The sequence below is a fragment of the Oncorhynchus mykiss genome, chromosome 13, assembly GCF_013265735.2.
Source record: "Oncorhynchus mykiss isolate Arlee chromosome 13, USDA_OmykA_1.1, whole genome shotgun sequence".
Classification (NCBI taxonomy): Eukaryota; Metazoa; Chordata; class Actinopteri; order Salmoniformes; family Salmonidae; genus Oncorhynchus; species Oncorhynchus mykiss.
Window position 1 is genome coordinate 49,684,967 of NC_048577.1, and position 23,162 is coordinate 49,708,128.

The following is a 23,162-nucleotide window of genomic DNA, read 5'->3' on the forward strand; positions in this document are numbered from 1 at the left end:
GTGCTTTAAATTGCAGACTCGAATTTGGACTTGAATTTAGATGTAGCCAAAATTTTAATGATCTTTTCTGTATTTTCATTATTACTGGAAAACGGCCCAATTCTGCCCTACATGCATTAGTTGGTGTATTTCTCTGGACTTGTAGAATTTTCCGACAGAATTCTGCATGTAGGGCTTCAATTGGATGTTTGTCCCACATTTTAAAATCCAGTTTATTGAGTGGCCCCCAAACCTCACTTCCATAAAGTGCTATTGGTAGGATTACACTGTCAAATATTTTAGTCCAAATTCTAATTGGGATGTTGATTTTGAATAATTTCATTTTTATTGCATACATTGCTCTGCGGACTTTTTCTTTGAGTGCCTTCACTGCCATATTAAAGTTTCCCGATGCAGATATGGTCAGACCAAGGTAGGTGTAATGTTTTGTGTGTTCAATTAAGGTGTTGTTCAGGGTGAATTTACATTTGTGTTTCTGACATCTGGTTTTTTTTTGGAAAATCATGATTTTAGTTTTTTGGAAATTTACTGCCAGGGCCCAATTATGGCAATATTGCTCCAGAATATTAATGTTTTGTTGAAGACCTTCTTTGGTTGGTGATAGAAGTACCAAGTCATCAGCATATAGCAGGTATTTCACCTCTGTGTCAAATAGTGTGAGTCCTGGGGCTGGAGATTGGTCCAACATGTCTGCTAATTCATTGATATAAATGTTGAAAAGATTTGGACTCAAATTGCAGCCTTGTCTCACACCTCGACATTGTGAAAAAAATTCTGTTCTTTGGTTTTTGATTTTTATTGCACACTTGTTTTCTGTGTACATACATTTTATTAAGTCATACACCTTACCACCAAGCCCACTTTGTAGAATTTTGTAGAATAGCCCTTCATGCCAAATCGAATCAAATGCTTTTTTAAAGTCAATAAAGCAAGCAAAGATTTTGCCCTCTTTTTTTTGGTGGACGTGTTTATTAATTAGTGTGTGTAAGGTGTATATATGGTCAGTAGTGCGATGGTTAGGGAGAAAGCCAATTTGACATTTACTTATTACATTTTTTTCTTGAAGAAAGGTTTGAATTCTTGAATTCAAAATGCTACAGAAAATCTTTCCCAAGTTACTGTTGACGCAAATTCCCCTGTAATTATTGGGGTCTGATTTGTCTCCACTTTTGTGGATAGGGGAGATGAGCCCCTGGTTCCAGACATCAGGGAAGCAGCCAGAAGTTAAAACCATGTTGTTATCTCTCTCTCTCTCTCGTTATCTCTCTCTCTCTCTCTCGTTATCTCTCTCTCTCTCTCTCGTTATCTCTCTCTCTCTCGCTCTCGTTATCTCTCTCTCTCTCTCTCTCGTTATCTCTCTCTCTCTCTCTCGTTATCTCTCTCTCTCTCTCGTTATCTCTCTCTCTCTCGTTATCTCTCTCTCTCTCTCTCGTTATCTCTCTCTCTCTCTCGTTATCTCTCTCTCTCGTTATCTCTCTCTCTCTCTCGTTATCTCTCTCTCTCTCTCTCGTTATCTCTCTCTCTCTCTCTCGTTATCTCTCTCTCTCTCTCTCGTTATCTCTCTCTCTCTCTCTCGTTATCTCTCTCTCTCTCTCGTTATCTCTCTCTCTCTCTCTCTCGTTATCTCTCTCTCTCTCTCTCTCGTTATCTCTCTCAAATTCAAATTCAAATTCAAGCTGCTTTATTGGCATGAAAAACATTGTGTCAATATTGCCAAAGCAACAATGTATACAATATACATTGTAACAAAATTATAAATGATAGCAAATAATAATATAAAATGGTAGTAAATAATAATACAAAATTAAATACAAAAATAATAACAATAAAATGGTAACAGTCTACAGTAAACATTAATAATTATAGTAATAACAATAATAGTAATAATAAGTAAGTTACTGTTTACTATGCAGATGTTATTATTCAGTGTCCCTCAGGCTATGGCAGGAAAATACATATTTGGCTGCAAGAGGAGCCATTGCTCCTTCGCCCATGAGTATTCTTAGTTTTTCCTCTGGGTTCAATTTGTAAAAATTTGGAATATATGTAGTCATTTCTGTGAATAATGAATCTCTTTGTGAGGAATATTTATCACAGTAAAGGAGAAAGTGCATCTCTGTCTCTACCTCCCCTGTCATGCAGTGACCACATGCACGCTCCTCTTTGGGTAGCCATGTCTTTTTATGTCTGCCGGTTTCTATTGCCAATCGGTGGTCACTCAGCCTGTACTTGGTAAGGATCTGTCTCTGCTTCGTATCTCTGACAGAGTAGAGATAATCAGCCAATTCATATTCTCTGTTTAGGGTCAGATAGCAATTTAGTCGGCTTTGGGATTTTGTTTCGTTTTTCCAGTATTGTAAATATGATTCCTTTGATTGGTTCATGATTTTGCTTATTGGAATTCTTTCTTTTGAAGCAGTGCTGGCGTCAGCTTGGTTGGTGAGGTCCAACACCAGCTGACTGAGAGGGCTCGTTTCTGGGCTCAGCTCTTGGGCTTGAAGTGCTTTAAATTGCAGACTCGAATTTGGACTTGAATTTAGATGTAGCCAAAATTTTAATGATCTTTTCTGTATTTTCATTATTACTGGAAAACGGCCCAATTCTGCCCTACATGCATTAGTTGGTGTATTTCTCTGGACTTGTAGAATTTTCCGACAGAATTCTGCATGTAGGGCTTCAATTGGATGTTTGTCCCACATTTTAAAATCCAGTTTATTGAGTGGCCCCCAAACCTCACTTCCATAAAGTGCTATTGGTAGGATTACACTGTCAAATATTTTAGTCCAAATTCTAATTGGGATGTTGATTTTGAATAATTTCATTTTTATTGCATACATTGCTCTGCAGGCTTTTTCTTTGAGTGCCTTCACTGCCATATTAAAGTCTCCCGATGCAGATATGGTCAGACCAAGGTAGGTGTAATGTTTTGTGTGTTCAATTAAGGTGTTGTTCAGGGTGAATTTACATTTGTGTTTCTGACATCTGGGTTTTTTTTGGAAAATCATGATTTTAGTTTTTTGGAAATTTACTGCCAGGGCCCAATTATGGCAATATTGCTCCAGAATATTAATGTTTTGTTGAAGACCTTCTTTGGTTGGTGATAGAAGTACCAAGTCATCAGCATATAGCAGGTATTTCACCTCTGTGTCAAATAGTGTGAGTCCTGGGGCTGGAGATTGGTCCAACATGTCTGCTAATTCATTGATATAAATGTTGAAAAGATTTGGACTCAAATTGCAGCCTTGTCTCACACCTCGACATTGTGAAAAAAATTCTGTTCTTTGGTTTTTGATTTTTATTGCACACTTGTTTTCTGTGTACATACATTTTATTAAGTCATACACCTTACCACCAAGCCCACTTTGTAGAATTTTGTAGAATAGCCCTTCATGCCAAATCGAATCAAATGCTTTTTTAAAGTCAATAAAGCAAGCAAAGATTTTGCCCTCTTTTTTTTGGTGGACGTGTTTATTAATTAGTGTGTGTAAGGTGTATATATGGTCAGTAGTGCGATGGTTAGGGAGAAAGCCAATTTGACATTTACTTATTACATTTTTTTCTTGAAGAAAGGTTTGAATTCTTGAATTCAAAATGCTACAGAAAATCTTTCCCAAGTTACTGTTGACGCAAATTCCCCTGTAATTATTGGGGTCTGATTTGTCTCCACTTTTGTGGATAGGGGAGATGAGCCCCTGGTTCCAGACATCAGGGAAGCAGCCAGAAGTTAAAACCATGTTGAACAATTTAAGCACAGCATTTTGCAACTCAGGTGTGCTGTTTTTCAGCATTTCATTTCTGATGTTGTCTACACCACAAGCCTTTTTTGATTTAATAGATTTTAGCTTTTCATTTAGTTCTTGTTGGGTTATTGGGTAATCTAATGGATTTTGGTTGTTTTTAATGACTGATTCAAGGATGTTCAATGTTTCTTTAATTTCTAATTGGTTATGTTGTAAGTCTTTTTGTGGGATGTTTTTGTATAGATTATCAAAGTAAGTTTTCCAAATTCCTACATCTTGTATGGCTAATTCTTGTGGCTTTGATGTGCTTAAATTGTTCCACATGTCCCAGAACTGATTTTGGTTGGTGAGGTCCAACACCAGCTGACTGAGAAGGCTCGTTTCTGGGCTCAGCTCTTGGGCTTGAAGTGCTTTTTTTTTTCTCTCTCTCTCTCGTTATGTCTCTCTCTCTCTCTCTCTCTCTCATGTCTCTCTCTCTCTCTTGTTATGTCTCTCTCTCTCTCTTGTTATGTCTCTCTCTCTCTCTCTCGTTATGTCTCTCTCTCTCTCTCTCGTTATGTCTCTCTCTCTCTCTCTCGTTATGTCTCTCTCTCTCTCTCTCGTTATGTCTCTCTCTCTCTCTCATGTCTCTCTCTCTCTCTCTCTCTCTCTCGTTATGTCTCTCTCTCTCTCGTTATGTCTCTCTCTTTCTCGTTATGTCTCTCTCTCATTATGTCTCTCTCTCTCTCTCTCTCGTTATCTCTCTCTCTCTCATTATGTCTCTCTCTCTCTCATTATGTATCTCTCTCCCATTATGTATCTCTCAATTCAATTCGCTTTATTGGCATGACGTAACAATGTACATATTGCCAAAGCTTATTTGGGCTATTTACAATATAAAAATGAGAATCAAAATTGTCAACGGGACAACAGTAACAACAATAACCAAGGGTCAAAATAACCATACATTTAACAATAAGCATACAGTAGAGTACATGTGCAGGTTGATTGGTCTGTCAGACACTGTCCCTCAACTTATGGCAGGCAGCAATGTAGTGCACTGCCAGCCCACAGCTCTCTGCGTCCTCCCCCAACAGGAAGGGTAGCCTACTCTCATCTGAGAGGTCTTTGAAACCTTGAATACGGGTTTCAAATTTGGGAAAATGACACTCTAATTGTTTTATATTTTTGACATTTTGTCAGGAAATCCAACTCCGTCTCAGGTTCTGCTGTTGTGCAGTGGTTGCACAGCCTTTCCTCTACAGGGAGCCAGGTTTTCTGTGTCTACCCTTCTCAATGGCAAGGCTGTGCTCACTGAGCCTGTACTTTGTCAAGGTTTTTCTAAGGTTTTGATCAGTAACCATGATCAAATATTTAGCCACTGTGTACTGTCGATTTAGGGCCAGATAGTACTCCAATTTGCTTGTGTTTGTGTTTCCCAATAAGCAATATAGTATTGTTTTGACTGTGTTGTAATTTGGTTTATCATGATTTATTGGATGTTCTGGTCCTGAGGCTTCAGTGCGTTAGTAGAACAGGTTTGTGAACTCAGCCCCAGGACCAGCTGGACTCTTTTCTTTGCGCAGCTCTCTCTCTCATTATACATCTCTCTCAGGACCAGCAGGACTCTTGTTTGCTCTGCGCTCTCTCTTGTTATACATCTCTCTCTCGTTATACATCTATCTCAGGACCAGCTGGATTCTTTTGTTTGCTCTGCGCTCTCTCTCGTTATACATCTCTCTCGTTATACATCTCTCTCGTTATACATCTCTCTCAGGACCAGCTGGACTCTTTTCTTTGCTCTGCTCTCTCTCTCGTTATACCTCTCTCTCGTTATACATCTCTCTTATTATGCATCTCTCTCGTTATACATCTCTCTCAGGACCAGCTGGACTCTTTTCTTTGCTCTGCTCTCTCTCTCGTTATACATCTCTCTCGTTATACATCTCTCTCGTTATACATCTCTCTCTTTATACATCTCTCTCATACCTTCTCTCTCTCTCTCTGTTATGTCTCTCGTTATCTCTCTCGTTATCTCTCTTGCGCTCTCTCGTTAATGGCCATATGGTCCCGTCCTGCCTCTGAGAGGGTGGAATAGCCCCAGAGCCCAGCACACATCTCTTCCCTCTCTCCTGGTATTTGTTCTCCATCTCTTATCCTCTCCTGTGGCCCCCTTCCCTCTCCTATCCTCTCTCCCTCCCCTGGCCCCTCATCTTCTCCCCTCAGGCAGAGATGTAGAACAGGGTGTGTGGTGGAGAAGGAGACATGTACCCGTGTGAATTGGTGCCAGCTGAAAGCCCTCTTTCTGTCTGCTCCTTAGGCAGTTATTTAAACCCCACACCAGCAAACTGGCTGGGTGTCATGTAGGGGAGTGCCAGAACAAACCCAGCCATCCTTTCTTGCCATCTTTTTTTCTCTTCCCTCATGTTATCTCTCGCTCTCTTGTTATCTCGCTCTCGTTATCTCGCTCTCGTTATCTTGCACTTGTGATCTCGCTTTCTTGTTATCGCGCCCGTGCTCTCGCGCCCGTGATCTCGCTCTCTCTATAATCTTCTTCCCTCTGTTCATCTTTGCCAAAGCTCCAGACACCTGCAGGTATTTAATGAGAAGATAGTTTCCATTAAAGGTTCTGTGCTGGCTGTCACGAGGTGTTCTGAGAGGAGGAGTGAAGGAAAGATGAGGTCCCTTCAGAGGAGAAAAGAGCACAGGAGGGGGTGGAGGAGGAGAGTGAGAGAAAAGGACATGTATGTGGATAACAGGAAAAAGGGGAGATGGGCAGAATTGGATGGATAGAAGTTTAGGAGAAATGTGCAGGCAGACAGATTAATGGGTTGGTATGTGGAGGAGAAGTGTCTACTTTCCTCACTTCTCTAATGAGACACCCTGGTAAATGGCTGGTCTCTCTCTCTCCTCTCTTCTCTGACAGGACTAACCTCACTCACCAAGGTCACAGTTTAAATACACTGTATGGATTTAGTTTTAAAGCAGTGTAATGTATGGATCTCTAGCGCCGGTCCTGGAGAACTAACTGTATATAGGATTTTGTTCCAAAACCAGCTGGGATGAAGCAAAACCTGCACACCTGTAGTTCTCAAGGACTGTAGTTTTTCACCCCTTCACATACGTTAGTTGGAGAACTTCCTCATAAAACGTACTGTATCTCTGACTAAGGGGTTTTGCTTACTGTTAAGTGATGCTAGCTCTATTCAGAAAGTTGAACAGAAGTGTCTTTCGGATACTCAGTCATCCTAAATTGGTAAGTCAGTGGTCCACCTTTAGGCAGACAGAGGTAGTGTCAGAGAGCATCGGCTGGTGGGCATGATTGGCTTGTTTCAGGTAGCCTCCATCTTTTTCACCCACTCTGTCACCTCAGGGTGTGAATGAACCACTGAAGGGTTTTCTCATTCTACCCCAGCATAACTCTTACTTCATAACAGTGATGATACAATAGTGCTTCTAGTCTCATCCTAACCACCCTACAGCCTCTTTGTATCCACAGAGCTTTCTTTCTATCTTTCTCTCTCTCCTCCGTATCCTCTCTCTCCTCTTTTCATCTCCACCGTCTCCTCCCAGGGAGTGTGTGAATAAATGAGGTGGGTGCTGATGTTCAGCTGTTTCCTTCTCTTACTCCTGCTCTTTCTCTCTCGCTCTCTCTTCTTTCTCCTGGCTGTCTGTGGGTAAGCACTTTGCCGGGTGACAGCGCCCATCCTTCACAGGGCCCTGCCATATGCCACGCTGCTGTCAGAGGAGACTGCTGCAGATGCTCCAGCTGCTCTCTTCACCCCTATCTACCTCCCTTTCTCGCCTCGCACACCTCCCCAAAACTGAGACGGGGAGATGTGTAGAGGCTCAGTGAGACTGAGACACAAAGTGAGAGACTTGGTTAGGGAGGATAGACAGAGAAAGAATGGGAAGGATGGAAGATGGGTGTAAGAGGGTGGAAATAGTTTGAGAGAAGATGTAACAGGGTTTGGAGTAGGCTTGGGCGGTATCCAGATTTTCATATTGTCATATCGCCCTTCTCGTATACCAGGATTTACAGTATAACTGGCATAGCACACAAGGGGGGTGCTAAAAACTCGAGGAAAGCCCATTGGGCTTGTATTACCAGAATGCTAACAAAATTAGCACAAACTACTATAATAGTGAAATCACATAGCTAAATGCGAACGGGCAAAAACGGACAAACTAATTGCAAAGACTGGCAAACCCAGCTCATAGTTATTACAAGCATAGCTACTAGCTACCGGATATCATTTTCGATCTGTATGGACATTGACAAGCGAAAGTGAACAAGATAAATTGTGCAAATGAACAAAGTTATGATGCTTGCTTTTCTGAAGGAAGAGAAGCATGTGTACATGGAGCAGATGGGAGAAGAATGGAGGGGGGAAAACACTAGTAGGAAGCACAGGGGAAAAACAACTCATCCAGAGATCTTTGACTTCTGGAAGAAAGCCATACTAAGATATCTGATGGAAAACATTGAGTAGTGAATTGCACATAAGTGTAAGTACATCACCTCATTGCGCTGCACAACAGAGACTCACTGATAGATATAGAATGCTATGGATTCACCACATGGCTTTCTCCCGCTGTGCTGTTTATAAACAAACACGTGACTGGCTCAACTGTTCTGGGGAACTACGATAAGCTTCATCGTTTAAAATGGGACAGGTGAAATGAAGAAAGCTTAATCTCCTAAAGTATTGCACAAGTGGACTGCAGGTAACAACTTAAAAAGTAGCTACAAATATGAACATTTATTGAAAAAGTTTGAATAAATATTTTTGAATATTGGGAGAACCATCCCATGGCTTTTTCCAAATACACCGCTATACGATATACAATATATTGCCCAAGCCTAGTTTGGAGTAGGGATAGAGCGAGGGTAAAATGGCGTAGAAATGAGTTGGTGACAGAGAGAATAAGTGAGGGAAATAAAGCAAGGTGACACTTGAGAGAAAGAAAGAGGGTTAGAGACCCAGTAACTGAGACAGACAGATGAATAGTGATAGATGGAGAGACAGGAGAAAAGTGCCTTTGTTTCATGTTGATCCTCATCTGATCCCCATGGGGTGGCAGGCAGCCTAGTGGTTAGAGCGTTGGACCAGTAACCGAAAGGTTGCAAGATCGAATCCCCGAGCTGACGAGGTAAAAATCTGTCCTTCTGCCCCTGAACAAGGCAGTTAACCCACTGTTCCTAGGCCGTCATTGAAAGTAAGAATTTGTTCTTAACTGACTTGCCTAGTTAAATAAAGTTAAAAATAAAATCTACTGGGCTTTCACCATTTCGCTGTGTCCCCAGCGCATCAACATTGATCTCACGTGTATCTGTTCCTAGTTGGGTTAGGCGGTATCCAGATTTGCATACCTTCATACCGTGCTTGTGCCTTCCCGGGATAGGCGGTTTTACCGGTGGTGCACACAAGGGGCGCATTTTGTTAGTATTTTTAGTATTTTGTTAGCATTCTGGTATACTAACAGGTACAAAGGAATCCCCATAGCGGTTAAGTAAATGCTAACGAGCGCTAAGACCAACAACCCAGCTCATACAAGTTTGCAAATATCTCAAAACACACAAAACAAATATTAGTCAGCAGGGATCTTAATCCAGGAAGGGATGATCTCTTCTGTTACAAGAAGCTTGATCTTTCAAGCTAACGTTAGCCGTTTAGCAAAACTTAGCTGGAGAGAATTTGTCCCGTCTTAGATAATTAACTTAATAGTTATAAGATATATAGCTGGCAAACATTAGTAGTGAATATCATACAAGTGTAACTTGATCACCTTTCTTGAGTTGCGCTGCAAGGAGTGACTGGTCTCATTGTGCTTCTTTATAAACAAACACACGTGACAGCTGTTTTGGAAAACAAGTACTGGTAAGCTTCATAATGAAAAATAATGTAACAGTCAAAATAATGAATGTAATCTGCTTTGTCTGTTACCTAGTGCTCAAGTTGGCTGCATGTATTTATATAAAATGTACAAATATTCAAATTGGCTAAAAACGGTATCGTACGAGGGTATTTAGAAACCCTAGTTTCGAGGCCTCCTCATTCAGGTTGAGAACAAGTTATAAACAAACAAATCATGAAGGCCATTTAGTTCTTATAAAAAATGAAACACCAAGTAACTGTCTTTCTCCCGTGCTCCTCCAGATCGTTTCCTTCAAGCGCTGTTAAATCGGGCCTCCGTCTCAAAGCTATCAGTTTAGTGTCTCTGTGATCTTCCTCGATAGTTTCAAGGGACCTGAATGGCTGGCCTGCCTGTGTTCCTCCATCCGTGTGTCTGCGTCGGTCTGTCTGCCCTTCTCTCTGCCACCCAGGCAGTTGTTTATCTCTGTGGAAGAACAAGGCTGGCGAGACAACAGTAACACATGGCTCCGAAACTGGCTGCTGTGGCTCCGGTCCGCTCTCTCTCTCGTGCGCGTCGTTCACCAGCTTGACTTCAAATCATGCATGAAATATGCCTCTGCCCCCATATGTGTGTCGATCCACTCAAAAACGTCTGTGGCGGAAGGGTGCAGGTGCAGGCTGGTCTGCTGAAATACCAACTGTAGATCTAGTCCAGTACCCTGGTGTGAATGGTGTCTCCATGGACTCAATGGAATGCTCATCAGTAGTGTTAACTGTCACTCACCATCTAATAAAGTAGGGGAATAATTTGTCTCATCCGCTATGAGGCTTTAATGGGTTGCCAGCAGGGTTGACTGGTATGTTTTGCCCTAGTTAAGCACCTAGATTTAAGTCATTTGGTTTAATGTCTGCATGTGTGAGTGTGGGCTTTTAGATGTGTGTGGCCTTATTTTGGGGTTTGCTGATACCTCTGAGGATAGTATGTTTATAAAGACAGTGTGTTTGCATTCAATATAGTTTGTGTGTCTTGAGCAGCGCTGTTTACTCTGGTTGAATGGAGAGCAGCTGGAGAGAGAGCGGATGAAGGGCCAGTCATGCATTATAAAAAGCTGCTGATGAGTTCTGCGCTCAGGGGTTCAGACGACTAGTTTAAAAGATCACACACCTATTAAGGCAGAGCTGAGGAAAGGTGTGTGTGCGTGTGACCCAGTCTGCTCTGGATTGATCAGAGAAAAGTCTCATATTGAACATAAGACACAGTGGAGAGAAAATAAAGTTTTCCATAACTTAATGAACTTGATTTGCTAATTTTTTCAGGACAATTTCACTCACGGCGTACTGTAAATCTATAAACAGACACGTAGAGGAGTAAAAGAGACTGACGCAGAAATGAATGAATCTTCTGGGCTCTGAGATTCCATGGCAACTGTCTGGTCTGCAGAGATCAAGAGGGCTGCTGTGAGTCGATAGAGAAACCAGCAGGTCAGGGGTTAAGGCCATTAATGAACATCGCCACCATAATGATGGTAATATACGGCCTTGCTGATGGTGATTGTTGAACATGCTGGTGATGAAGATGATGATGACAGGAGAACATGACTGAGGGGTGAAGACAGAGAGTATTTTAGTCAGTGTGTGTATATAGGAGCTAGCTCCAGAGCTACAGCAAAGTGTTGTTTCCACCTGGTTAGTTGATGGAATAATGGGCCAGGTTAGCCAGTGTGGCTAGCCTAGCGTGGCTTGCCGTGCTATACACCGGCTGAGTGCACCGCCATGCTTATTTATACCAACAGACACACATGAAACAGAAACACTCCCATCTGAATTTACCACTATATATAATGAGTGCGGCCCAATTGGCACCCTATTCCCTACAGTCAAAAGTTGAGCACTATATAGGGAATAGGGCGCTATTTGATACGCGGCCATACAGAGTGCATCTCAACAGACCCAGTGCTGTCTGTGTTGACTTACATGTTCCCTCCCTCTTACTCAGTCTCCTCAGTTTACCTATTTTAATATGCCTCCTATACTGTCTTCTTTCTCCTTCTCTCTCTCTCATCTCAATCTTCATCTCTCCTCCACATGTCTGTCTCTCCCAATCCTTGTATGAGTTGCTAATCAGTGTCTTATGAGTGCCTTGTGAGTGTACTCTTGAGTGAATGTGTGTGTGTGTGGAGATGGATGTACATCATTCATACTAAAGTCCCCCTGGAGTGTGATTTATGGAGCCAGCTGTGGGTACCAGACTGTGCCACACACACAGTGATACACAATACTCATGGTCACAATGCTCTCCTCTCAACATCACCATTTTCTTTGTACTGTGCCCCTGTAATGTCATCACAGGAAATGAGCTTGTGTTTATGAGAGTCTATTTCCTCCTTGGGATCCTATACCCTCCTATTATTTCTCTCTGTCTGTCACCCTGTCCTGCCTTTTTCTCCCAGTCTTTTATTCTCCATGTCTAACCCTCCCGCCCTGTCTTTCTCTCCCCTCCAGGCTAACACTTACACCTCCATCAGGAGCAAACAAGGGTCCTTGACATTCAATTTCCTGCTTGCCACACACTTTTTCATTGTGTGTTTTTCTCCCCTTTCGTCTCTGCCTGAGTCAGATGGGCAGACAGAGGGACGGGTGGACTGAGGAACGGAGAGAGGAACAGACAGAGGGGGACAGGGAGGGTGTTTTTCATGGGGGGCAGCCTCCCTCCCTGTCTGAACAGCCCAGTAGCAAGGTCAACTTACTGGGATGCATTTGGGAGTTTGTGGCCATGACACAGCTATTTCTGGGAACAGTTTTAGTGGCAATGAATTCTTGGAAATTGTTGGGCGATGTTTGGTTCTTTTTAATTCTGTGGTTTTAAAGGTTGCTGATAACCTAATAGGAGTGTGGATGTGTTTAACTATACTTGTGGGGACCAGAAACAAAAACTGGGTACATTTTGTTAGTCCCCACAAGGTCAAATGCTGTTTCTATGGGGTTTATGGTTAAGGTTAGAATTAGTGTTAAGGTTAGGAGGGAAAATAGGATCTTGAATGGTACTACATTTGGTGTCCCACACTGTGTGAGTATTAGTATGTTCGATGTTGTCTTGAACAGGTGGCTAAGCCAGCATGGAGAATATATACACACACACCCTAATGATTAATAGACTGAGTCAAGTCCCTGTCTAGTTTGTGAGTGGATGTGGTAAATGAGCAGAGCACACGTTAATTGTTGGAGGTGTGTGTTTGCATGGCAGCTTTATTTAACGGTTGATGTATTGATTGGTGTGGCAGAGATCATCTGTTAATGGCTGGTCTTCCTGTATATGATTTGATGTGTGTGTTGTCTGATTTGTCCATTAGAATGTGTAAGGTGATAGACGGTCTAATACCGCTGATGTCTGTCTGTCTGTCTGGTTACTGTAATGTATACAGTGTGAGTAGACTGACTGACTGATCTTCCCTCTGTCTTTTTCTTTCTTTTTTAAATTGTATTTATTTTTCTCATTCTTTTTCTCTCTCGTCTCCTGTCTCTCCGTCTAACTCTCCCTCCTTGTAGGTGAGTGTGGTGCAGGACTCTGTGAACATCTCAGGTCAGAACACTATGAACATGGTGAAGGTGCCAGACTGCAGGCTGGCCGATGAGCTGGGAGGGCTTTGGGAACACTCCCGCTTCACTGACTGCTCCCTGTGTGTGGCGGGACAGGAGTTCCAGGCACACAAAGCCATCCTGGCAGGTAAGACTACTTTTGTCTCGCACGCCACGCACGTGCATACTGACCACACAGAACACCGGACCCACTTCTTACAGATATTGACACTTCAATGACAGAAACACCGACTATGGGCTCTATTGTAACAAACCTAATGCAATGTTAAGTCTTAGCGCTGGCTATATTTGCTAAATATTTTCAACATGTTTGCATTCCACATTGTTTTAATTGCATTGCTATAATATGGAAATACATTGTCTAACATAGGCTATACCATTCACACTGATATATGGGCTAGGCCTACCGTAAATTGCAGTGTGGTCATGCCAAACATAGTAAATAAGCAAGACTAAATTCTCTTGGCTATCGATAAGGCCTAAAAAGAAAGTGTATAATTCTAATAACTAAATAGCAGTGCCTCCTGAGTGGCGCAGCGGTCTAAGGCACTGCATCGCAGTGTTGCGGCGTCATTACAGCCTGGGGTTTGATCCCATAGTGCGGCGCACAATTGGCCCAGCGTTGTCCGGGTTAGGGGAGGGTTTGGCCGGGGCGGCTTTACTTGGCTCATTGCGCTCTTGCCACTCCTTGTGGCGGGCCGGGCTCCTCCAGGCTGACTTGGGTCGTCAGTTGAATGGTGTTTCCTCTGACACATTGGTGCAGCTGGCTTCCGGGTTAAGCGAGCAGGTGTTAAGAAGCGCGGCTTGGCGGGTCATGTTTCGGAGGACGCATGACTCAAACTTTGTGTCTCGTGAGCCCTTTGGGGAGTTGCAGCAATGAGACAAGATCGTAATTGGATTGCAATTGGATATCATGAAATTGGGGAGAAAAAGGGGGAGAAATTACAATAAAAAAATAAATACTAAACAGCAACTTGTTTTTAAATAAGCTTTGTTTACATTTTGAGTTGAAGGCACCATAATTACTCCACGTGGGCATATCATACAGAGAAAACATGGACTATGTAGGGTTTTACAAACATCCATACTTTTTAAAGGAGCTGGATAAAGATCCAAAATAAATAGAGAGGGTGAATGTCCACTCACTGTTATACTACTCGTAAATGTAATGTTTTATAAACTTGACAGATCATATTTGCACTTCTACAGAAATAGTAGTTGGGGTCTCAACTTACTGTTGCGAGTTAGAATAGTAAAATACACAAGGTGCAATTTCTAAATGTGTTTATCAGCAGGTCTAGATTTTTTTTTTTGTACCTTTTATTTGACTAGGCAAGTCAGTTAAGAACAAATTCTTATTTTCAATGACGGCCTAGGAACAGGGCAGAACGACAGATTTGTACCTTGTCAGCTCGGGGGTTTGAACTTGCAACCTTCCGGTTACTAGTCCAACTCTCTAACCACTAGGCTACCCTGCCGCCCAATGTGAGTTATAGATCTGTCATTCTCATTGAAAGCAAGTCTAAGAAGCTGTAGATCTGTTAAATGAACACTATCTATGCTACCCGTTCATAAGTTTGTTTTTGCGTCTCTTACTTTTGGTTTTGTACAACAGCTTTTAACAACTGAAAATACATGATTTGTTGTTATTGAAAATATATTTCACAGTGGTTTAGATGTTCCAATGATTCTCTACCCTGCTTGTTTTGTGACAAACTGAAATCAGGCGAACTATTAGAATTTTAGCTGCCAGGATATGGTGGAGGGATTTCTGCATATTGCGCCTTTTTAAAACGGCAACATTTCCTCAACACCCCATGGCAAAATGTGTAGAAAATTAACTGTAAAGCTTAAAAACATGGCTTTTACTGTCAACGTGGGGGGCGGGGGGCAACCAAGCAATCGTGGCCCATCATGATAAGTTTGGATTTTTGGGGGCCCTCCAGTCCCATCAAAGTTTCCCATCCTTGCCATAAACCCATAGATGGTGAATCTTTCAAATAAGTTGTTTTTTAAGCAAAAAACAAAGCAAAGGCCTCCCGGGTGGCGCAGTGGTCTAAGGCACTGCATCGCAGTGCTAGCTGTGCCACCAGAGACTCTGGGTTTGAGCCCAGGCTCTGTCGCAGGCGGCCGCGACCGGGAGGTCCATGCGGCGACACACAATTGGCCTAGTCTCATCCGGGTGAAGGGAGGGTTTGGTCGGTAGGGATATCCTTATCTCATCGCGCACTAGCAACTCCTGTGGCGGGCCGGGCGCAGTGCATGCCAGGTCGCCAGGTGTACGGTGTTTCCTCCGACACATTGGTGCGGCTGGCTTCTGGGTTGGATGCGCGCTGTGTTAAGAAGCAGTGTGGCTTGGTTGGGTTGTGTTTAGGAGGACGCATGGCTTTCGACCTTTGTCTCTCTCGAGCCCGTACTGGAGTTGTAGCGATGAGACAAGATAGTAACTACTAACAATTGGATACCACGAAATTGGGGAGAAAAAGGGGTCAAATTCCAAAACAACAACAACAAAAACAAAGCACTTTAAATAATAATAATAATTAAACTAACAACAATATTTCTAAACAGGATCGGGTCAGAAGCATGATATCATAAATCACATCTCTCGTTCCATGAGCGTAAGGCAATGTGTGCACACGTAGACTTAGGGCTCTTGGGCCGGAGGCATGGATGTTTGTCCTGTCCATTGAATATAGTTTACACACTACAATAGGCGTAGTTAGAACAAACACAGCCAATGTATTTTTTGATATTGGCTTCAACATGGAAATATTCGTCTACACACATTGCGCTAACAGCCATGGACATTGCCCAAACGTTATAATAAGATAAGTCTACCATCGCTGTTGATATGGCCGGTTAGTGACTTTGCCACGTATAATGTAAACAAATTAACAGGCTACGTGTGGATTCAGCACCAAGGACAGCGATCGGAATATCCATAATTTGACATTTAGGTTCAGATAAGTGGAAGATGGAGTTGTTTGTCAAAATGATAAAGGAAAAACGCAAACAGTCTATTGCAATAACTTAATTTTCCTAAACTGACTTCCTACAGTCACTGACACCTTTCATTCCATGGGCATCGCACATAGGCCTAATGAGTCCAAACTTTTCACAGTAGCTGCATGGATAAAAATCATGTCCAATATGAAGAAAAAACGTGAATGTCTTACTGTTTTGATGCTCATGCTATTTGTTTTATAAAATATTGCTTATAGGCTACTGATTATGCTACTGTGAGCCTCCACTGAGCAAATCAATGCTATAACCAATTGCATTTCCACAAAATCCAGCTTTTGGTGAGTCTTAAATATCACCAGAAGGAAGCTCTGCTTGAAATTGGGACAATGGCACACGTATTTAAGGACACCCCAAATATTTCCACTCTTCCCACCGCAGCGCACTTGAGCTGATATAAGACAGGTAAATTACCAACCCTTGCGCCAGGGTTGGAAAATAGTGTAGTGCTGGCTTTTAGAAGTTGAAATTGCCAAAGAGCAGGCTTTTAATGGCAGCTGCAAATAGAGCCCCATGACTGAGTATCTGACTGAAACTTTGAGGAACTCTCCCTGTGGAGAATGGGAATGGCTGTCAATTATCCAGTCATTTTGAGACATTTTAATTGTGTGCTACTGTGGCATTGGGGTCTTCACTCTCTCTCCACCCCCTCATCTGGCTGTCTGCACCTCCCTCTCTCCTTTTCTCCTTCTCCCTCGTTTCTTCCGCTACCTGGGTTAGGTGACACCCACTCCCCTCATTGTTCTCCTTCTCCACCACCATTCCTGTGACAACTCTCCGGGCCGTTAATCGCTGTGGAGACGGACAGAGCAGGATCAAAAGGGCTGTGGAAGGGTGTGTGCTGGCTGAGCGGAACGCTTTAAATTGGCTTCTTATTGGTCATGTGATCTAAAACAGTGTGTGGTGCTTCTCTCTCTGTCTACTGCAGAATGAGCTCGGCACTGCATCTCTATAATACCCTCACACAGCTATGGTACAACACTCACACAAAACAACTCTCAGCTATGGAACAACACAACTCTCAGCTATGGAACAACACTCACAACAAAACAACTCTCAGCTATGGAACAACACTCACAACAAAACAACTCTCAGCTATGGTACAACACAATAAAACAACTCTCAGCTATGGAACAACACTCACAACAAAACAACTCTCAGCTATGGAACAACACTCACACAAAATTACTCTCAGCTATGGAGCAACAAAACGACTCTCAGCTATGGTACAACACTCACAACAAAACAACTCTCAGCTATGGTACAACACTCACACAAAACAACTCTCAGCTATGGAACAACACAACTCTCAGCTATGGTACAACACTCACAACAAAACAACTCTCAGCTATGGTACAACACAACAAAACAACTCTCAGATATGGAACATCACTCACACAAAACAACTCTCAGCTATGGAACAACACTCACACAGCAACTCTCAGCTCTGGAACAACACTCACAACAAAACAACTATCAGCTATGGAAAAACACACAACAAATCGACTCTTAGCTATGGAACAACACTCACAACAAAACAACTCTCAGCTATGGAACAACACTCACACAAAACGACTCTCAGCTATGGAACAACACTCACAACAAAACGACTCTCAGCTATGGAACAACACTCACACAAAACAACTCTCGGCTATGGAACAACACTCACACAAAATGACTCTCAGCTATGGAGCAACAAAATTACTCTCAGCTATGGTACAACACTCACAACAAAACGACTCTCAGCTATGGAACAACACTCACAATAAAATTACTCTCAGCTATGGAACAACACTCCAGGTGTCCTACTCCCAAGCACACTAGTGCTCTACTATCATAGAGAGGGATCCCATGTCTTTATTAGAAAAACACATGTAGACTATGAAACAATGATGATTTAGAGGGGGAAACTGTCTCCCTGTGGAGAATGGGAATGGCTGTCAATTATTGAGTCATTTTGAGACATTTTAATTGTGTGCTGCTGTGGGGTTGTGTTTCTCCATCTCTCCCTCTCTCTGACAAATCTCTGAATTAAACCACGCTATGTGGTTTAGTACACCCCAAATTCCATCCTATTCCCTAGTGCGCTACCCCGGTCAAAAATAGTGCACTATATAGGAAATAGGATGCCATTTGGGGCACATCCTTTATCTCCTGGTTCATGGCCCTACTAGTCTTCAGTGAGAGCTAGTGCTGCTGGTCAAACTCATTGAAGATGGCTTCATTAGGCCTTGGGAGTAGCAGTAGCAGGACGGTGTGTACCGGAGGCTGTTCGTTCTTTCCACTGCCCCTGTGGCAGACAGATGGGAGACACTAAACTATTCTTTCTCCTCTCTCCTTCTCTCTCCCCTTCTCTCTCTCCTTCTCTCGCTCACTTGCTCTATCAATCTATCCATGTACAAATTACCTCAACTGACCTGTACCCCCGCACATTGACTCGGTACCGGTACACCCTGTATATAGCCTCGTTATGTTACTTTTTATTTGAGTTTATTTAGTAAATATTTTCTTAACTCCATTTCTTGAACTGCATTGTTGGTTAAGGGCTTATAAGTAAGCATTGTATTCGGCGCATGTGACCATACATTTTGATTGTGTTCTCTCTACCCCTCCAGCCCGATCGCCAGTGTTCAGTGCCATGTTTGAGCATGAGATGGAGGAGAGTAAAAAGGTGAGTGTTGTAGACAGTGTTGTGACCTGAACAGTCCTGTGTCTCAGTGGGGAGTATCTTCACATCTTTCTCTCTGTTGCATCATCACTAGTTCAGACAGGGATATGTCTACACGGTTACTGTACCCTTCCCGAATGTTGTCTCGTCTGCATGGAGATTGCAGGCTCACTGTAAGATCTATAACTGTAGGATTTGTGGGAGTTTGATCAAAATAGATCCTGTGTGTGTGTGTGTGAGCCCCGTGCCATGGTGGGTCCTGCTCATCTGATAGGGAGGTGGTGAGATTGAACATCAGTGATTTAGAGATTGTGTTGGCAGAATATTGATGCGGGCCCTGCTTAAATGGGGAAATGATAAAGCACACAGCGAGGAAATGCATCTTAATTGGTATATAAGTGGGCGTCTTCATCAGGGAGAGGGGGAGGGATGTGTCCCCATTTGATAGAGATAACAGATTCACCAGTCTATAGAGGGAGAATAAATGCGTTTGTAAATAAACACAATAATAGCCAAGTCTTGTGCCTGTTTGTGTGTATTGGTAGACTGTGTGTGTGTGTATTGGTAGATCATGAAAGATCACGTGTACTCTCTGTACAGCACAAATGTTTGTGTCTGTTGGTGATAAACAAACACGTGTATGTCTGTGCTAATGTGTAATGGGTTGATTTGTAGTGTGCTGTTCTGTTAGTGTCCAGAGTGGAACATTAATGTACTATGAGCTGTCTGTATACCCGGCCTGACCCCGCTGAAATACCTCAGGTCGCCGTGACGACGATAAACCAGCAACATAATTGGTTTACTGCCTTGTTCTGCCTCTCGGAGCGGAGAAAAGGGTTCAGGGTTACCGTTACCGTGCCGACGAGCGATAAAGAGCGCTTGCCGTTGGCTGCAGGCACCGTTCGTTGGGAACGAATGCTCCGGATTAATTCCAGGAATCGACTGTGGAGGAAAAAATACATCTAAAATGCCGTTTTCAATTTTGGGGTTGAACGTGTTCAGACTGTTTCAGAGGTGTTCTGGTGCTCTGGTCTGCTCACAACTATTTGGTGTGTGTGTGTTTTATATGTATAAACATGAATGATAAAGTAGATAGTAAAATTAGCTTTACTGAACAAAAATATAAACGCAGCGATTTTACAGTTATAGTTATAGTTATAGAGTTATAGTTCATAAGAAAATCTGTCAATTGAAATAAATTCATTAGGCCCAAATCTATGGATTTCAAATGATTGGGCAGGGGTGCGGCCATGTGTTTGCCTGGGAGGGCATAGGCCCACCCACTGCGGAGCCAGGTCCAGCAAATCAGAATACGTTTTTCCCAACAAAAGGGTTTCATTACAGAGTTACAGGCAGACAAACACTCCTCAGCACCCCTTTCCTCTTCCCCCCTGACTGTCCCGCAGGTGAAGAATCCAGATGTGGAGGTCCTGGGCTGGCGTGGTTACACGTGGTCTTCGGTTGTGATGCCTTTTGGATGTATTGCCAAATTCTCTAAAACGGCGTTTAAGGCGGCTTATGGTAGAGAAATGAACATTAAAATCTCTGGCAACAGCTCTGGTGTACGTTCTTGCAGTCAGCATGCTTATTGCACGCTCCCTCAACTTGAGACATCTGTAGCATTGTTTTGTGTGACAAAACGTTACATTTTAGAGTGGCCTTTATTGCCCCCAGCACAAGGTGCACCTGTGTAATGTGCATGCTATTCAATCACTTTCTTGAGATGATGCACCTGTCAGGTGGCTGGATTATCTTGGCCAAGGAAAAATGCTCACTAGCAGGAAAGTAAACTGATTTTGTGCACAAATTTACCTTTTTGTGTGTATGGAACATTTCTGGGATCTTATATTTCAGCCCATGAAACGTGGGACCAGCACTTTACATGTTGCGTTTATATTTTTGTTCAGTGTAGATAGGTGAAGTTAACCATCTATCTGAAATGAGGTAAGCAGACTGCATCATGCGAAGACTGCTGGAACAGGATCACAGTCAATGGAGTGTTCATAATGGAGTGTTCATAATGGATCTGATGTTGGGAAGTTGTGGTAATATAGGCTCTGAGCACTGCCCTCGGTCTCTTCTCTCCTCCTCTAGAACCGTGTGGAGATTAACGATGTGGAGCCCGAGGTGTTCAAGGAGATGATGTGCTTCATCTACACGGGCAAAGCCCCCAACCTGGACAAGATGGCTGACGACCTGCTGGCTGCGGCTGACAAGGTTAGTGTGGGTGGAGGAGGAATGAGGGGGTGTGTATATCGTATCTGATATTATATTGAATGGATGAGTGAGTGAGTATATCATATGTTATAATGTTCCCTGGCATACAGTATGTTATGTTCATGTATGTGAGGTGTATGTGATGCTATGTACCATATGTAGGGGTCCTGTGTGCAGAATGATGCTAGGTCTATGTGACTCTAAATAAATTAACTGAATGTGGAAGAATTCAACCTCCATAACTTCCTTGGTTTTCTGTCAACATATTTGAGTATTTTCTAGGACCCCAGATCTGTTGATGCACGAGCGCGCGCATACACACACACACACACACACACACACACACCCTACATTGTTTGTGTTAAGTGCTGCCCTTCGCTCCTCAAGGATTCCTCTTGTGACACTCCCTCATCTTAACTCTGCATTCATCCTCTCTCCTCCCATTCATTTCCTTCCCTCTCTTTTCTCATGCAGTGTGTGTGATTTATTTAATAACGGTGCATGTGGTTAACTCTGTAGGGAGCTGCTGGAATAACTGGAGGCCAAGGCCAGGTCTCACTAAGATCCTCCTTTACCCCTCTGATGCTATCCCAGCAGCCTCTCTGGCTACACAATAGTACAGCTCTTATGTAATACACGCACACGCACAAACACACACACACACACCTCTGAATCAGTTCTCCTGGCTGCAGTCTGAAGATTAGCTTGTTGTGGGGCTTTGTGTGTGGGTACGTACACTATATATTAGTCGACCGATTATGATTTTTCAACGCCGATACCGATTGGAGGACCAAAAAAAGCCGATACCGATTAATCGGACGATTTTAAAAATTAAATTAAAAAATTTTAAAATAAAAAAATACATTTCTAATAATGACAATTACAACAATACTGAATGAACACTTATTTTAACTTAATATAATACATTAATAAAATCATTTTAGCCTCAAATAAATAATGAAACATGTTCAATTTGGTTTAAATAATCCAAAAACAAAGTGTTGGAGAAGAAAGTAAAAGTGCAATATGTGCCATGTAAGAAAGCTAAAGTTCAAGTTCCTTGCTCAGAACATATGAAAGCTGGTGGTTCCTTTTAACATGAGTCTTCAATATTCCCAGGTAAGAAGTTTTAGGTTGTAGTTATTATAGGAATTATAGGACTATTTCTCTCTATACCATTTGTATTTCATTAACCTTTGACTATTGGATGTTCTTATAGGCACTTTAGTATTGCCAGTGTAACAGCATAGCTTCTGTCCCTCTCCTCGCCCCTACCTGGGCTCGAACCAGGAACAGATCGACAACAGCCACCCTCAAAGCAGCGTTACCCATGTAGAGCAAGGGGAACAACTACTCCAAGTCTCAGAGCGAGTGACGTTTGAAACAGTATTAGTGCGCACCCCGCTAACTAGCTAGCCCTTTCACATCGGTTACACCATCCTAATCTCGGGAGTTGATGGGCTTGAAGTCATAAACAGCTCAATGCTTGAAGTACAACGAAGAGCTGCTGGCAAATGCACAAAAGTGCTGTTTGAATGAATGCTTACGAGCCTGCTGGTGCCTACCACTGCTCAGACTGCTCTATCAAATCATAGACTTAGTTATAACATAATAACACACAGAAATATGAGCCTTAGGTCATTAATATGGTCGAATCCGGAAATTATAATCTCGAAAACAAGACGTTTATTCTTTCAGTGAAATACGGAACCGTTCCGTATTTTATCTAACGGGTGGCATCCATAAGTCTAAATATCCCTGTTACATTGCACAACCTTCAATGTTAAGTCATAATTACGTAAAATTCTGGCAAATTAGGCGGCCCAAACTGTTGCATATACACTGACTGCATGCAATGAACGCAAGAGAAGTGACACAATTTCACCTGGTTAATATTGCCTGCTAACCTGGATTTCCTTTAGCTAAATATTCAGGTTTAAAAATATATACTTCTGTGTATTGATTTTAAGAAAGGCATAGATGTTTATGGTTAGGTACAGTTTGGAGCAACGACAGTCCTTTTTCACGAATACGCACCGCATCGATTATATGCAGCGCAGGACACGCTAGTTAAACTAG

General features: G+C 42.5%; 1 protein-coding gene across 1 annotated transcript in view; it reads left to right on the forward strand.

Annotated features, from left to right (window-relative positions):
- Positions 1 to 23,162, forward strand: part of LOC110486697 (speckle-type POZ protein) — a 106,136-nt gene that overhangs the window by 77,488 nt on the left and 5,486 nt on the right. The window contains exons 7-9 of the mRNA XM_021558476.2: positions 13,124 to 13,301; positions 18,814 to 18,869; positions 20,961 to 21,083. Of these exons, the coding sequence (XP_021414151.1) occupies positions 13,124 to 13,301; positions 18,814 to 18,869; positions 20,961 to 21,083 (357 nt within the window). The remainder of the gene's footprint in view (positions 1 to 13,123; positions 13,302 to 18,813; positions 18,870 to 20,960; positions 21,084 to 23,162) is intronic.